This window comes from Branchiostoma floridae, chromosome 6, assembly GCF_000003815.2.
Source record: "Branchiostoma floridae strain S238N-H82 chromosome 6, Bfl_VNyyK, whole genome shotgun sequence".
Taxonomy (NCBI): domain Eukaryota; kingdom Metazoa; phylum Chordata; class Leptocardii; order Amphioxiformes; family Branchiostomatidae; genus Branchiostoma; species Branchiostoma floridae.
This window is the reverse complement of record NC_049984.1, coordinates 14,994,704-15,013,605: the sequence shown is the minus strand read 5'-3', so window position 1 is coordinate 15,013,605 and position 18,902 is coordinate 14,994,704. Positions and strand designations below refer to the sequence as shown.

Sequence of the window (18,902 nt, the reverse complement as noted above, 5' to 3'; positions counted from 1 at the left end):
TCCTAATTAATTATGCAAATGAGCTGTTGATGTGCATAATTAGTATCTCATTATGTAAGTCATCACTCATTCTATCTACATACCAAAAATCATGACGATCCGTCAACATGTTGTAGAGTTATTTCGTCCAAAGTTGAGTTTCTGCTGCAGTACCTTAGCAAGCCGCTAGGGGGTCCATTATCAAACTTGACCGTTTCCCGATCCCTACCCACCTACCTACCGATCAGGATCCATCCCAGGCTTCTCGAGTTATGCTGTTAACACACACACAGACACACAAACACATCCAAAACCTAACCTTAGCCATTCTGGCAAAGGTAAAATTGTCGCAGTGGTTTTAGTCTATTGTCCAGGTTTGTGCGGCAACCCCTCAGCTCCAAAACCATAACTCCACAAATGTGCATTTTAGTTGTATGAAACTGTCCAGAAGTCACCCTCAAGCTTAAAGCATCAAGAAACAAGTACCATTTCCACCACCCTGTCACAATTGCAAGGGGGTAGGCACTACTTCTAAATTTGCACAAAGCCCACCATACCACATATTTATCTAGAAAATTTTATATAATATTCCCTGGAGAATCCCTTCTTTACTTTTTTGTAGACAGTCAATGAAAACATGTCTGGATATATATATCTTTCAACCACATTTTTAACAATGTACATTATGTACTTATTGTCTAACTGTGAATTCAGACATCCATAGAAAAAAGTAACCGATATCGTTTCAAATTTCCCTTACGCCTTGTAACCTGAATTCCTTACAGCTGTTCATCAGTTCATATTCAATTTGATGACAGAGTGATAACACGCCTACTCACAATAGGGGATGTGTTAAAAAGTCCGAATGTTTGAAGTGTAGCCACAACTTGACTGTACATTAAATATATGTAAGTCAATTGGGAACAATGTCCCAAGCTCTGCTCTACTACCTCATGTTCCTTGTATCTCTATGTACACCCAAAAGATTTTCCACAAAATCACCTCCGTGTAATTTCTGCTGGGCAATTGTCTTCTGAATTAGCTCTGCCCCAAATCTCACAACCATATGATATAAAAGGTAAGATACATGTTCTACATAGTTCAAGCTGACTCTTTGGAGACAGACTTGAATGCATGAAGGCTTTGAGACTGAAAATGGCCTTTAAAAGACTACTGCAAGGACAGCTCAAATTGAGACCATGTAGTGAAAAGAGAGATGACAGTGTACCTACCTCTCAAACTCAAAGGAAGGAGAAGAATACAGACTAAGACCGTTGTTATGTACATAAGCCCATCATTTTGGCTTGCCAAGTTGATCATATGGCCTAAGGGTCAACTAACACATTTGCAAGGTCTGACCTTTACACCTCTGAAATATCAGGTTGCTCACAGCACTGACAGATCATAGGCCAGTCCATTATTCATGGACCAGGAACCCCTCAACTGTGCTGACAGCTGCTAAGGTGGAGTGGGGTTGTAAAGCTTCAGAGGTTTTTGACAAAAATGCCCCTGCTATCCCTACACTAGCCGCTAGGTGGCCCAAACTTCTGTCACTAACTTCTGAGCACAAGAGCTATCTAACACCCGAAATTCGTGCCCATAGCTTGTTCAGAAGATGGAAAAACACACCCGGAAGTTGCGCTGCAGTACCAAGGGAAGCCGCTAGGGGGCCCATTATCGAACTCCCCCTTCGTTTCCCAGACCCCTACCCACCCACCAAATACCAGCTGCATCCGTCGAAGTCTTCTCGAGTTATGCTGTCCGCGGACAAAAGTTTGCAATTAAACCGGCGCCTGCACTTCCATGAAAGCCGCTAGGGGGCCCAAACTCGCAGCAATCACTCCTTGCTTTAAGGGCTCCCTAACGCTCAAAAATCACGACCGCAGCATGTCCGGAACGCGAGATATCAAGCATGCAGGTCCTGCTGCAGTACCTTAGCAAGCCGCTAGGAGGCCCATTATCGAACTCGACCTTCGTCTTCCACACCCCTACCCACCCACCAAATATCAGCTGCATCCATCGAAGTCCTCTCGAGTTATGCTGCTCACAAACGGGGAGAACCACACCACCAAACCGAAAACATAACCTTAGCCATTCTGGCAAAGGTAAAAATAGAAAATTGCGTTGTATTAGGGAAAGGTGCTTTCACTGTTCGTGATTGTGCTACATCTTTAGCTGAAAAGGAAGGGGAAAAAACACACACCTCGGAGTGGTATTTTTATTTTCTTTTATAATGTACAGCGATTTTTAACCGGGAGTACGCCGGGAAAGGAATATATGCCGGGAATTTTGCCCAAAACCGGCTTTCATAACTTAAGTTCAACGCCATCGTCCAAACATGCAGCACTCTTGGGTACACTAAATGTGTCTCAGCACACTCAGTTTGTTGGCAACCTATGTAGTTTAGTATGGGATGTAATCAGGTGACAGAGCGACTTTGATGTAGCGCTGCATATGAACAAACCTTCAGACAGTACTACTTCTTTCGTGTTCAGGACAGACTTACTAATGCTTAATTTGTGTGAGGACTTGATGACTAGTGTGTGTAAGGCCTCCTGCCCTCTGTTGCACCAGTCCCTGACACGACAGGTATTTGAGGGTCTTTTGCGTTAAAGGCAGTAGATGCACCCATTTCTTGTGCAGCTAGTGTGGCATTCAAGATGACTACTAAAGAGGAACAAGTAGTCAGGTACATTGCACGATATATTATGCATTGCTCAAGAAGTACATAAAGTTAGACAATAATAAGGTTGCCCAGTTGTATGTACATTATAGAACAGTAATGGAGAGTGAGTTCTGTGGCTAACAGACCAAGCACATTCGTGTAGTACACAGAACGTTGGATCCATGAAGTTAGCCGTGGTGTTTTGTTTGTGGTTAAAGACGAAATATATCTGTTCTCCAGCCGTGTGGAAAATGTGAGAAGCTCAGCTAACGTTGAGCAGCTGCGCCTGGGCAAGCTCTCGGGGATAAAATGATTCAGAACCTTGAGTCCAGTTACATTGTTTACAAGTACTGGTGTGATATTGCTACCGCCCACATAAGTAACGAGAAGGTCAGCATGGCTTTGCTGGAAGCAGTTCTGTACAAATATGTCAACTTAAGATGTCGTGCGTTTGCAGATGCCTATATCGCGGTTCAGCGACTTAAGAACAGTGATGTTGGTTCAAAGAAGAGGGAGAAATCACTTCGAAAATCATTGTAAAATACACTTGATGTATTTTTGACAGTCCTCTAACTTCACCTATAGTGAATGTATCTAAATAGCATGGCAACGTTCAGCGACGTAAGAACAGTGATGTTGGTTCAAGGAATCACTTAAAAAGTCATTGTAAAATCTATACACTTGGTGTATTTTTTGTCGACTTTGTTTTGTATTTAATCACATTATGGTCCTGAACAATACATTTTCCTATTGGTCTTGCAATAAATAGCATAAAAACTTTTCTCTGTCTTAATACATTTCAGTATTGGATTAATTTCAGTATTCCTTGCACATTTGTTACCTCAGCTGGCCAAGACAAATCCTCACACACTGGAGCATCCAATCATGTCATCATCCGATGTGTTCGTCACCGTTACTGCAGAAGAGCCTGAGGTGGACTCACCGCAAGAAACCTTGTTGCTAGACACTTTACTGTGACTAAGGTAGCTCTGATTTGGAGTAAACATAGGAGATGTTATATTCTGTACCCAATTCAAAGTCTAGGAAACATGACATTTTCTTGACTGTAGTAAGTAAGGACATTGCTTTACAGCACGACGTTTCGTGAGTACCATTAGTACTAGTGTAGCTGAATATTACTTGTCCCGTTCAGATCGCTAGCTCTTATCATCTTAGCTCCTTGAACGCATAATTCTCTCAGATCTGCCGGTGTTACTTGCAGGAAAATTTGAATTGGCAAGATCCTGGCAACCAGACCCACCGTTGAGATAATAGTACGATTAACGTCACATCGACCGGCTAATGACACTAATTCTTCACATTGTTTAAGTTTCTTGTTCGTACTGACATTTATTTTTTGAATATATATTGTTTCTACTGACATTTTATATTTTGAATAAAAATGATTTATCATCATACCCGACTTCTCTTTCCACACATTCTGTACAACAATACACAGTGCATATCATAACGACATTCAAACAACTTGCTATATCTTGAACAGCAATACACAGTAACAAAAATAGCATATGCACATACTATGGATATGTCATATTCACTCGAATATATACATGCCATCTGCTCATAAAAGCATAAATAACCAAAGGTGTCTGAAAATAGTACATACAAACTGTACAATTATACATATAGCAATACAAGAACCTTACCAACTTGACACCATAGGGGCTTGCTACCTTAACTTTCCCCAGAGCCAGCTTGGGGTCGAAGATCCAGACCCACTGCTATCTGTGTTTATTCATGACATGTACTTCTAAATTGCACCACGCTCCAAAACCAAAACACATTCACCGTCGCCATGGCAATGTATCATTTTTCATTGCCAATCTTGTTCAACCTCCTTGATGTAACTGTACTTGCTGTAAGTTGTGTGTAACTCTGCACAGACTGATTATAAAGAAACCTTCAATCATAGTATAGGTGGACCAAAGACTTCTATGTAACGTCTTTGGGTGGACAAGCGAGCCCACGTTGACCTTTTGATATGTAGTGCTGTATACATATTGATTATTCTTGTTGAAGTATGTTTGTATTATTTCATTTTATTGTAACGTTGTCATTTATGTTTCACAACATTGGGTATGTTCATTCCAGGTATGCAAGGGTTGACTATTGTAATTAGATTGTCGAGCAGGTGTGTTGAACCATGCCAAAAGATATTGCACACTATATAGTGCAGGGATTGGCATGTTTCCTGCAGAATACATTTTAAGTCTAACATTACCTTAAGGATATATCTGCCTCAACCCAGTTGTCTACAATGTATTCTCGTCTGTATCTCCCTTATTGTGATTCTTCTCGCGGGTAACTTGAATCCATCCTAACCCAGGGCCCAGTTTGGTACAAAGATGGATGAAATGCCCACTCTTGTCAGATGCAAATTAGATGTCGTTGCTATCTCTGAAACATGGCGGCTGGGAGAGTCTGTTAACTATGCTGACATTTCGCTAAACTGGTTTCAGGCTCTTATACGCCGTGACAGAAATAGGCACGGCGGTGGTGTTCTTACGTATGTATCTGATGAGATATGTGGTTTGTGGAAAGTGAAGATGATTATGACATTCATAAGGGTTGAATTATTATAGAAAGCAACTACATTGAATATCATTTGCACTGTTATAGACAAATACTTGGCGAAGGTACGAGGCTAAGGAACTGTTCTCATTTCTCCACTACAGGAGGTATGATAGATGATCCACGAGATGTGGCAGAACTTGCTTGTGGCCCTTCACCGACTCCCGGCCCTGCTCCAGGCCCTGCACCGACTCCAGGCCAGGCCAGGCTCTGCACCGACTCCAGGTGCGTGTAACAGTAACTCTGTATGGTACGCAAGATTCAGTGTGACTTGTTGACCTTTTCACAGGATGAGAAACATTGTCGAAGGCATTGTGCCATACTGACAAACCAGAAAACAAGTACGGACTTACGGCACATCAGCTAATTATGCTTTGGAACTCATTGCCATCTGACATTAAGTCACTGTATACATTGTCTAGTTTTAAACAGGCTATCTCAAACTTTGTCATCTAGACCATTGACCTCTAGACACTGTGCCCTATTGTAAATACTTTGATTGTTGATGGCTGTGTTTAAAAAAAATGTATTTTGTATATGTATGGTGTTGATTGTTTGAACCTTGGAAGATTAGCCCGTAAGGGCTAAAAGGTTTCTTAATAAACAACAACGATTTAATTGTGTTTGTTTCTGTACAATAGAGGCGTTCCTGTGAGGAAAGGTTTGCTCTGGCCACAACCTCGCCACGGACGGTAAGTAGGGTTTCATGTTGTCTTGTTCTGTAGTACATGTCATTGAATGTCCAAATGGTAATCACAAAGACAGTTCTAAAAGTCTGGATTTGTAACAACACCGCTTTATGACCAAATTTATCGACAGTCCATGCTTCACGATCCACCGCTACACCACTCGTAACTATGGTAGAAAATTACAGAAATAGACTAAATAAGACAAGTAGAACACTTCAGCTGTGGAAAAAAATCAATATTTTACACTTTATGGGAAAATTCCCCTAGTTAATGCTTTAGTAGTTTCACAATTCACTCACTTGTTCATGACATTACCATCACCTGGAGAGGATTTCTTCCGTATCTATGATAAAAAAACAATTTCTAACTTTCTTTAGAATACCAGACTGGAAAAACTGAAACGTAAAACTGTTCATAACACATATTAAAAAGGGGGGTTAAATTTAATACATTTACCTACTTTACCAAAGCTTCATGGATGCCCCGGATTTTTACTGTAAACTCTTTTTAGAAACAAGTGCCAAGTGTCTCTAATCCATTAGTAAGCCAGGGAATTTTCCATTCATGCACCTGTCTATATCAATCACCTGTTTACTCATTTATCTGTACATGTCCCCACAAACCCTTTCTTTAAAGACGTTATTAAAGCATGGTTATCTTTTCAGTTCAAGCCACCTGAAACTCTTCAAGACGTAAAATCACAACTGTCATGGTGCAACTCAAATATCTTAATTGAAAACTAGAGATCCACGAACACATACCTTTGCCAAATAAACCAGGTTTGTTATGTAGAATGATGTCTGTAGACATAAATGTGTTACTCATTACATTTTATTTTATATGCCTGGAGTTGGTTCCCATTGCTTATACAAATTAGATCCCTATTTACATAATAATATTAAATTGTATCAAGCATCACTTAAGTTATCAGCATACCAAAATCATGATGATCCTTTCATCCTTCTTGAAACCGGCTCCTGCAGTTCAAGGAGCAAATTAGCTGTTAATTTGCATAACTAGTATCTCATTGTGTAAGTTTTTACTTAGGCTATCTACATACCAAAAATCATGACGATCTGTCAACACGTTCTTATTTTCCATTAATTATGCAAATGAGATCATCATCTGCATAATTAATAATGTATTGATATTTCTTTCTTTCTCAGCTACAAATGTGACAAGTTTGAAAGTCCTATAAAGGAATGCAGTGGATTTACAAACTTTCCTCATTAATTATGCAAATTAGCTGCCAATTTGCATAATTAGAATTCCATCATGTAAGTCTTCCCTTTGGCTATCTACATACCAAAAATCATAACGATCTGTCAACACGTTTATATTTTCTCATTAATTATGCAAATGAGGCCGCCATTTGCATAATTAATATGCATTGATATTTCTCTCTTTCTCATCTATATATGTGACAAGTTTGAAAGTCCTATCGTGAAATGCAGTGGATTTATAAACTTTCCTCATTAATTATGCAAATTAGTTGCTGATTTGCATAATTAGTATTCCATTATGTACATTGTTACTTGGGCTATCTACATACCAAAAATCATGACGATCCATTAACACGTTCTCTAGTTATTCTCGTCCAAAGTTTGAAAGGAAACCGGAGCCTGCAGTTCTAAAAAAGCCGCTAGGGGGTCCAAACTCACAGTACTTACTCTCTGCCCCAGGGGCTATCTACCACTCAAAAATCATAACCACAGCATGTCCAGGACACGAGATATCAAAAATTGAGGTTCTGCTGCAGTACCTTAGCAAGCCGCTAGGGGGTCCATTATCGAACTTGACCTTCGTTTTCTCGACCCCTACCCACCTACCAAATATTATCGGGATCCATCCAAGGCTTCTCGAGTTATGCTGTTAACAGACAGACACACAGACACACACACAGACTCACAAGCCCAAAACATAACCTTAGCCATTCTGGCAAAGGTAAAGGTAATAAGCCTATAATATGGACTAAACCAATAAAATATGGTATCTCTTATATAAAGACATTATGCCCCACGCAGGGTCTTGTCTAGTATCATAATAAGAAGATAAATGACCTATTAGATACAGAAGGAAGATTTTTATCTTACAATAACTTGTTGGTAAAATTCGGTTATACTATGGACAAGTTAGAATGTAATCAAATGCTATCAGCTATACCTAGGTACTTGGAAAAAACTTTAAGATAAATAACCGATGATAGGTCCAATATTGTCCACCAGATCAAATCACTCATGGTTAAAATTAATAAGATAATCTATATGTCATTTATTCACAAAGGCAACATAATTTGTAATTCCGATAATATACATTTTTGTACAAAGATACTGGGAGGATGAATTTGATGATTATTCCGTCGAAAGATGTATCTAAATTGATCTACAATGTTACAATTTGTCCCAGGTTAAGATTCTTCCAGTACAAAAGTAAATTTTGGAGGGATCTAGAAACATGGTTTAAGATGACAACGACAACATTCGACAGACTGTACCAGTCAGCCGCACCCCGGAAAGTATTGAAACTTGCATTTGATGAATTGAACCTAAGACACTTTGTAATATTTCATTTAAGGGGGCCTACCCTAACTTAACAGTTTTTGATGTATCCTTTTGTGTTGCTTAAATGTTATATTTTTCATGATTTCATTTAACCAATAATATTCTTTCCATTTACCCTCTCATGATTTCAGTTAACCAATAATATTCTTTCCATTTCCCCTCTCAAGTCATGAGCTTGTACAGCCTGAGCTGGGAGCAGTTACCAGCAATTGTTGCCGGCTTGGATGAAATCGAGAACACAGTCATCCTTACAAGCACGGAAGATGGTTTGTTTTTCCACAACGTTGTATTCCATACACAAAGAGAAGTGTATCAAATAGGTAATGCTGTGCCACTAATGGTTAATTACCCGCCCCTAGGTGTGTATGGTGTCATAACGCCAAGTCTTTGACATAACCAAATGAAACCACCAAGTGAACAGGCGGATGTAAACATTATTGCTAGACAGCCTATATCAGAACTAACCAGGCGGATGTAAACATTATTGCTAGACAGCCTATATCAGAACTAACCAGAGTAATAATTACACTGAACACTCAGACACGTACTATACACAGCAAATAACATGTCATTGTTCTTCTTCTTCGTGTCATCACTACACATGTCATTAAAAAAATCATTAAACGAACGCATGTGCCTTATCAAAGTTATCAGGTGAGAGGGACGATGACAGCAAAGATCAGACTTGTCGGCAATGTCGCAGTGACAAGAAATAGAGTTCAAAAGAACTCAAAGAAGTTAATCAGAAGTGACGGTTCAGGTCATTGAGTCAATGGATTTCAGACCGATTCTCATAGAACACCGGCCCACAATTAATGTATCGGTGGCAAAAGCATTTTATTGCATTAGTTTTGGGTGCAAAGACAAGAACACTTGGGGAAAAAAACTTTGTAAAACCCTAAGAACGTTGAAGCCAACGCTTGTGATATATACATAGGGCGCTCAGGTAGATAGGTAGTGTATCATATCAAATTGTAGAAACAGGAAGAATTAATGTTTAGAAGCAGTAAAGTTTGTTTATTATTTGTAACATCATTTTGTTCATTTTTGACAAATAAACATGGCTTTTCACACATGTATGTAAAGTAATATATATTATGTAAGTGTGTGTGTATTGGGATACCTGGAGGACCGAGCAGCAAAAATGGCACAGGTACGAATGTCAGCCCTGTTACTTTCTGTGCAACACTATCATCATCTGAATTTTCGTATGTATGCACTCTTGTATTGTTATATAAATAGATACGTGTATTTAGATATTACGTTGGTATGCAATTTTGTATGTATATACGTTTGTATGATGTATGCACACTTGATTGTTGTATGGACTGATGTTACATATTCTAACGTGGTAAAATGTATGTACACATAAGATTTTGAGAATATTGTTTTTTTTTGCACGACGATGATCCTGAAAATCAGCGGAGACAAACATCATACGCCTAACTAGTCGATAATAGCCCCCACCCGCCAATACACCCCCCCCCCACACACACACTTATAACGTGTTAAGAAGGTGTGAAATTAACCCGATGCTATTTGTCCCCCCTTGGAGTAATGTTTCGATTGCTGTTTTACGAAATTGGGTGCGAAGTAAGACTCGATAGTGGTGTGATTGGTTTGGTTGCTGTTTCAAAGCTCGGTTGTTATCTAAGATCTAGATCTGCTTGGAGATTAGAATAATGACACTGTTACATTAATCATACAAATTAGAGTCGCCATGTAACTGTACTTGCGGGAAGTTCTGCGTAATTCGGCGGAGTCTATGGGCTAAATAAACCTTCAATCATGGAATAGGTGGACCGTGGACGAGCGAGCCCACTTTGACCTTTTGATATGTATTGCTGTATACATTTTGATTGTCCTTTCTTGTTGAAGTATGTCTGTATTATTTCAGGTTGTTGTAACGTTGTCGTTAATGTTTCAAACCACTGCAATTATGCAGGGAATGACTGATGTAATTTGATTGCCGAGCAGGTGTGTTGAATCATGACGATAGGTCTTGCATAGGGCAGGGATTGGCATATTTTCTGCAGGCTTACTTCCACTAAGTTTATTCAATACTGTACAAATGTATTTTCTCAAATGAACTGCACACTTTGTTTTCATTTTTCAAAGGCCTAAAAGCGCAAGAGTGCATACTTTATTTGATGCTATAGCGGGGATAGATGGGAAAAAGAGCTCAAACAGAATACTGGGGTAAGGTGGCACTACAGTTCTAAGAAGGATGAAAAACTTAACACAGTTTTCGTGTACATTTCATCTGTTCTGAGCATTTTTGTAAGTTGCAATAGGTGATAAGTTTGTAAAGACAAAGCCAATTGGAAAACTAGTTTCACAACTGAAGTTAAGCAAGCACCTTTCAAAGATATCCTTGATTTTACGATCTTTACCCTGGGAAACTATTGAGTTTTTCCATTTCACGGTTCATTCCCACAGATCTGTCTAAGACTTGCCCCAAATAAGGTGTGTTTCAATTTGGTTGTGAAATTTAATGGAGAAAATACAGTAAGGCATGATATTGAATTACATTAAGGTGCAAGATGATCATAGTTTTGCTAGGTACCTGTAGAATGGACAGTGCCAGGTCTAACTAACCACCAACTAACTAACTAACTAACCTATTTGTCCAAAAGCAAATAGGAACTAACCACCTGCAACTCTATTGCTTGTCATTTAGTTGCTGAGGGAGAAATGGACATCCATACTGAACCACATCGCAAACCGACATCAGTGGTCAGGTAACAAGTCATTTCATCAGTGTGCTCACAAACCCCTGTCCAGTCGTTAATGTTTCACAGCATTGGGTATGTCCACTCCAAGTATGCAGGGTTTGACTGATGTAATTAGATTGACGAGCAGGTGTGTTGAATCATGCCGATAGGTCTTGTATAGGGTAGGGACTGGCATATTTTCTGCAGGCTTACTTTAACTAAGTCTATTCATTTCAGTTTAACCTTAAGGATATATCTGCCTCAACCATTTGTCTACTATGTATTCTCGTCCGTATACGTATCTCCCTTATTGTGATTCTTCTAGCGGTGATATTAATCCTGACCCAGGGCCAATCTTTCGTAAGGAAATGAATTTCATACATATCAATGTCAACAGCTTGGTAGCTGGTACAAAGATGGAAATGAGTTGTCGTCGCTATCTCTGAAACATGGCTGGGAGAGTCTCTTAACTATGGTTTGGAATGTGAAGATGATGAATTCATAATAGATGAATTATCATAGCAAGAAACTACATTGAATAGATATAATTTTGACTGCAGTAGACAAATACTTGGGGAAGGCACGAGGCTAAGGAACGTATTTTTCCACTACAGAAGGTATGATAGGCGATCGACGAGATGTGGAAGAATATGTTTAGACAATACACGCTTGTGGCGGGCCGGGAGGCGGTGGTGGACCAGAAGCCGGTGCAAGTCGGCAGTACTGTGCTGCTCGCCAGCTGCCGAGAAGGTGGCGATACTGTGCCATTTCCAAGAAAACCTGGGACGTCAAGATGTGAACTTTCTTGACTGAGGAAAAGTGAGGTTTGTAGAATTCCTCAAAGCCCTTGATGCAAGTATGGACGAGCTAGCTTCCCAATTGCAATGAGCCGCAACAGAAACGCGCCACGGAGAAAGCTGACCCACGGAGGACGACGATGAACTGCTCTGAACATCAGGAACGACATGCAGACAACCAAAACCCGAGGTGCGTGTAACAGGAAGTCTGTATGGTACAGATGATTCACAGTGTGACTAGCTTGTTGACCTTTTCACAGAATGAGAAACATCGTCGAGGGCATTACACCTTTCACAGGAAACAATCCTGACAAACCAGACAAGTACGGACTTAAAGGCATATCAGCTATGTGACTCGAGTCGCGGATATGCCTTCGCTTTGAGCTGTATGGCTTCGTACCTGGCAAAGGGACTACCTGATGCGCATTCCAGAACTACGCCCTACCATCGGGAGGAAAATGGACACGTTGAACGATTCAACAGGACATTGTTCGCCATGTTACGCTGACTTCCTGGTGATCAGAAGTCAAGGTGGAAAGGCTCACTGAACAAAGCTGTCCATTCCTACAATTGCACAAAGAATGAGAGTAATGGATTCTCCCCGTTCTTCCTACTCTAAGGGCGTCACCCAAGACTGCCTGTAGATTTCTTGTTTGGAGTTCAAGAGATCCACATGATGCAGTCCAGACATATCCCGAGTATGTGAAGAAGCGGAAACAGGGAATGGAGGAGGCCTATAGCCTAGCAACAAAGCATGCCGAGAAAGCAGGTGAAAAGGGGAAGAAGTATTATTCTATATACCTCTATTTTGTACTTTGTGTAATAGTTGTTGCCATACATTGTATCATGTACAATTGTCGTGCAATTAAGTTCTATATATCATCATTATGACAGAAATGTGTATGGCTCGGGCCTTGAAGAGGGAGATTGTGTCCTAGTGAGGAACCTGACCCATCGTGGAAGCCCTGGCAAGCTCAAGTCTTACTGTGGTCAAGAAAATGGGCCACCGTCACAGTATTCCGGCCGACAAAGTCAGCCCTGGATGTGGAAGAGAGACGTCCAAAATCCTCCATGGGAATATGATGCTACCATGTAATGGACTAACGTTACGACTGTTGAATTACAAACGCGTTCATGCATTTGAACACTGGGCGGGATTCAGCTACTGCAACATTAGCAGCAATCGCTTAAAAAATCACTTCATATACCAGAATGAGGCACAAGACTAATTTCCAAGCAGATCCTATGGTGGTATAATATAGTATCATATTAAAGATGCTGACGTAACTGCTTTTTGGCGTATCTATCACGTGGAATACATCACAGAGGCTAAACACACTTCTGTCATCCTATAGGGTATTCAAATCCAGGGGAACCAATGTTATGTCATAAGCCAATTGCAGACTCTTGCTGCTGTTCGAGCAGATGCCATGTATGCTGACGATGCATCACATGTCAACACAACAAGGGTAACAATGATGTCAATCGTCTAAAGTCTTGGCAAAAGTTGTCAAGATGTCAAAAATCTTGCGTGATAATTGGATTACTTTTATTCTGTGCAACAGATCCATGAGCAAATCAAGCAAAATCATTTGTAACAAACATCATACATACATACAGAAAAAAAGTATAAGTGCGGTAACTTCTACAATTATAGGAGTCGAACCCAATAACCCATGATCTAGATTTAGGTTATTGTATTTCATCCCAAAATACATTGTATGTAGCAATTTGACTGCTTGATATATGGTTTAACTTTATGTAAATTTATACATCAATTATCGAATTCAATCGAGGATACACTATAAAGGAATTGTATATACATGTAGGAGAGCTCAGCTGACTCTGGAACTTGCTTTGTTAAACTACGATTTAACTGCTTGTTTCTGTACAATAGAGGCCCTCCTGGGAAGAGAGGTTTGCTCTGGCCACAACCTCGCCACGGACGGTAACTACGGTAGGTTTTATGCTGTCTTGCTCTGTAGTACATGTCATTGAATGTCCAAATGCTTATCAAAAAGACAATTATCAAAGTCTGGATTTGTAACACCACACGGCTTTATGACAAAATTCATCGATAGTCCATGCTTCACGATCCACCACTACACCACTCAAGTGGACAGCCCTTTCGGCTCAATCCCAGGCACAGAAGCGTTGTCATTTAAAGCGCACTTTGAAATTGATATGATATTGTTGACGCTCAATGTCATCAAATACATAGTGAACCATGTTACTCTAATGGCAAGCACAAATATCCATAAATTTCAGTTATTTCCAGTATCATCGAGTTCAATCGGAACGACACCATCCCTATCCAAGGCAGCAGACTGGGCCACACCAAGAGATGGTTCCAAACATCCGTCAGCCTGACCCGCGACAGCACCACCAGGGGATAGTTCCAAACATCCGCCAGCCTGACCCGAGACAGCAATACCAGGGGATGGTTCCAAACATCCCCCAGCCTGACCCGCGACAGCACCACCAGGAGATAGTTCCAAACATCCGCCAGCCTGACCCGCGACAGCACCACCAGGGGATAGTTCCAAACATCCGCCAGCCTGACCCGAGACAGCAATACCAGGGGATGGTTCCAAACATCCGCCAGCCTGACCCGCGACAGCACCACCAGGGGATAGTTCCAAACATCCGCCAGTCTGACCCGAGACAGCAATACCAGGGGATGGTTCCAAACATCCGTCAGCCTGACCCGCGACAGCACCACCAGGGGATAGTTCCAAACATCCGCCAGCCTGACCCGCGACAGCACCACCAGGGGATAGTTCCAAACATCCCTCAGCCTGACCCGCGACAGCACCACCAGGGGATAGTTTCAAACACCCGTCAGCCTGACCGACAGCAATTCCAGGGGATGGTTCCAAACATCCGTCAGCCTGACCCGCGACAGCACCACCAGGGGATGGTTCCAAACATCCATCAGCCTGACCGACAGCAATACCGGGGGATGGTTCCAAACGTCCGTCAGCCTAACCGACAGCAATACCAGGGGATGGTTCCAAACATCCGTCAGCCTGACCGACAGCAATTCCAGGGGATGGTTCCAAACATTCGTCAATCTGTCCGTCTGCCGCACCCCGGACAGTACTGAAACTTGCATATTCATTTTTCAACCTATTTGATTGAACCTAAGACTAATCTGCTCTTATTATGCATGTACACCGTTATTGTCGCCACTGACTATGCTGATTATAAAGGTAAATAGTAGGTAGATTACTACATATCGGCAGCTTGTCTCGCTAATAGTCTATCTGTACGAAGCAGCCACATTTATAATGAATAAATGGAACAGCCATCGTGAGTTGTGTATCTTTATTCAAACTCAAATCCTCCCAGTTCAGCCAAGAAATAGCTTGACTTAAGTTCCAGGATATCATACCAAGTCATATAACAATCTATCCACAGCTAGCGTTTCTATAGTTATAATACAACACTACTATTCCTGGTTAGGCAGAAACGTTGTGAAACTATCCATGAAAGACATCATATTGTGTGACTCAAATTCGGCATAAATGGGGCCAGCAACTGGAAATATATCACACGATGAAGGTGTCCTTCCAGCGGTTTACTGGACAGAAACAACATTGTTTAACCCCGGTCTGTGCATGATGCCAAATTTTTCGTTGCTAACGTTATCTTGCTACTCCCAGGCAGAGGTTCGGCTCCGGTAGTTTTCAAGTGACTTGTTGCTATGAGTTTTTGTCGACGCTTCTATTTTGTGCTGTTTTCGTCGTCATCCAGTCAAATTTGGCAGTGCTTTAACCCCACTGTTACAATATTTAGAAAACCATCCCCTTTCTAACCTCTGCTTGTTTCATGCTGTCTTGCTCTGTAGTACATGTCATTGAATGTCCAATTGGTAATCACATAGACAGTTGTATAAGTCTGGATTTGTAACAACACCGCTTTATGACCAAATTTATCGATAGTCCATGCTTCACGATCCACCACTACACCAGTCAAGTATACAGTCCTTTCGGCTCAAACCCAGGCACAGAAGCGTTCTCATTAAAAGGCATTTTGAAATTGATATGATATTGATATACATACCATGTTACTCTGATAGCAAGCGCACATTGAAGTAATTGTGCGTGTACAAATATTTGATAAATTTCATAATTTCCAGTATTACTGGAATCTCTTGAATCTGTTGAAACTTGTCCCCTACATGCTGCGTACTTATATGGATATAATTTGATTAAGATATTCAGCTGTTGCATAATGTGGTTTATTGTTGTCCCCTACAGGCGGTTTGCAGCGCGATGTTCATGAACTTATCAGATTGTGCAGCTCAGGAAGAAGCACATCTGCCACTGGAAATACCAATCCGCCTCCGGCCAGTATGGACCTAGACACCCTGAGTACAAATCCGCCCCCGGCCAGTATGAACCTAGACACCGTGAGTACCAATCCGTCTCCGGGCAGTATGGACCTGGCCACTGGGAGTAACAATCCGCCCTCGGCCAGTATGACCCTAGCCCCTGCGCTAGCCACGATTCTCCCTAGTCAAGGAAAACACACTCTTAACATTATTTGATGTGTGTTTAAGCTTGCTTTGTAGGTCCAAACGGGAGGATGCAAGGGCGATACCTGACCATCCAATACCGCTGGGTCTTTTCCCTCCCCAACTCCGGCCAGTATGGCCCATACCTGACGTACAGACCAAGGGGGAATTTTCATCAGAATTGAGATGTAAAAGTGACAGCTTGCCATATCATTATGATAGTAACATTCTGACTTTTGACGAAAGAAATCTATCTTACACATGCTATGTTTTCTAGTTGGTTCTGGACAACCTTGTCTGCCTTACGGTAAAGCCACATTTCTGACTTATATTATATTGGTGTCTGGCCGTATATCTGACTTATGTTATATTGGTGTCTGGCCATAGTTATTTGAACACACCGCAGGAGAGGGGCAGAAATTGAGAGGGACGATGACAACAAAGATCAGACTTGTCGCAGTGACAGGAAATTGAGTTCAAAAGTGGAAAAACTAGACGTTAATCAGAAGTGACAGTTCAGGTCATTGAGTCAATGGATTTAAGACCGATTCTCATAGAACACCGGCCCATAATTAATGTATCGGTAGCAAAAGCATTTTATTGCATTAGTTTTGGGTGCAAAGATAAGAACACCTGAAAAAAAAAAACTTTGTAAAACCCTAAGGCTAAGAACGTTGTGCAAAAGCCCACCCTTGTGATAGATAAATTTACATAAGGCGCTCAGGTAGACAGTCACTTTGGTAGGTGTTTGTATCTGTTGATAATTTCTGTTTTAGTTTTGTAGAACAAAAATCATTATAAACAACTTGTTTTCTTAAGCACATGTCCAAGGACATCATATTGCTATTTCTTGTTATCAATTGTATTTTACAGATAGAAGTTGGTGATTGATAAAGCCAGTCTGACTACAAATGACAAACGTCATTGCATCTTTGTAGGTTCTCGTGGCACCGGACCTAATAAAAAGAACCCCCCAAAAACATCAGTTGCTGCTTACTGATGACAAAGCCAAGGACTTCAACATGGAACTTGATGGACCTGATCCTGATGGCAACATATGGACGCTAAAATACACATACGACAATAAACGACTGACAAGCAACATGTATATAGAACATTCTGACCTTGCATGACCTTTTCAAGATGTTCCAAGACCTTCAGACGAAAGTTGATGGATACGAGAAAGGGAAACAGGGTGTGAGGGCGCTCCTGCGAGACATTAGAGCCATGACAGCCAGGCCAGATAGTCTGTTCGACCCAGCAGCAGCTCTACACTTAGTGGAGGATCTTGCGGTTGCGGCAAGGAAGGAGAAGCACAGGAAGGCTGACGAATTTGAAGCCGCGGTGGATGAGGTGCGTTTGCGCAGGTTCCACAAGAATTGGAGATCGGCAATGAAGGACATTTTCGCCACGGAATCTGAGAGGAAGGTAAACAAGCGAGCTCAACCTCACTTCAACTCCCCACAACGTCGCCGCCATCCGGAGGAAAATGGACAAGTTGAACGATTTAACAGGACATTGTTGGCCATGTTACGCTCACTTCCTGATCACCATAAGGTGGAAAGACTCACTGAACAATCTTGTCCATTCCTACAGTTGTACGAAGAATGAGAGTACTGGAATCTCCCCATTCTTCCTACTCTACGGGCGTCACCCAAGACTGCCTAATAATATAGATCTCTTGTTTGATGCAGTCCAAACATATCCCGAGTATGTGAAGAAGTGGAAACAGGGAATGGAGGAGGCCTATAGCCTAGCTACCAAGCATGCTGAGAAAGAAGGTGAAGAAGTATATGCTCCTACCATGTAATGGACACACCACTAGAGATTCCATCAGCAGAACAGACCAAGAGGAAAACACCTGTTGTCTCGGAGGTATATGTTTTTGCACAGGATGTTATTACTAGAGCAAAACGGTACTACAAAGAGGCCAAAGTAGTGCAGACGGTCTCTTTTGTCGGAAGGCAACCTGTACCACCTGTAGTACACCCTGATCATGACTACACACTTGGTGCCTCTGGGCAACAGCCGACAAACCGGGAATGAAGGAGGCAAGGCCCTGGCATCATGGTGGGTTTTGTTGGATTACAAACTTGTCCATACATGTGAACACTGGGTGCATTTCAGCTATGGCAACATTAACAGCAAGCGCTTGAAAACTCTTCATATTCATATGCCAGAATGAGGCATAAGACTAATCTCAAAGCAGATCCTATGGTGGCGTAATATAGTATCATATTTAAAGTAACTACTTTTTGGCGTATTTATCATGTTGATGGGTTTCTTTGGAAGAAAGCACACTGAGGCTAAAACACACTTCTGTCATCCTATTGGGTATCAAAAACCAGGAGAACCAATGTTATGTCATACGCAGAAGTATTTTCAC

The 18,902-nt window shown here is 41.3% G+C and overlaps 1 protein-coding gene across 1 annotated transcript; it reads left to right on the top strand.

Annotated features, from left to right (window-relative positions):
* Nucleotides 1-14,341: 14,341 nt before the first annotated feature.
* Nucleotides 14,342-15,103, top strand: LOC118418127 (activating signal cointegrator 1 complex subunit 2 homolog). The gene has a single exon (XM_035823959.1). The coding sequence runs from the start codon at nucleotides 14,342-14,344 to the stop codon at nucleotides 15,101-15,103; it is 762 nt and encodes a 253-aa protein (XP_035679852.1).
* Nucleotides 15,104-18,902: the final 3,799 nt, after the last annotated feature.

What these genes read in the sequence shown, in the direction of transcription:
- LOC118418127 (XM_035823959.1), top strand. Translation starts at nt 14,342, where the DNA reads ATGGTTCCAAACATCCGTCAGCCTGACCCGCGACAGCACCACCAGGGG.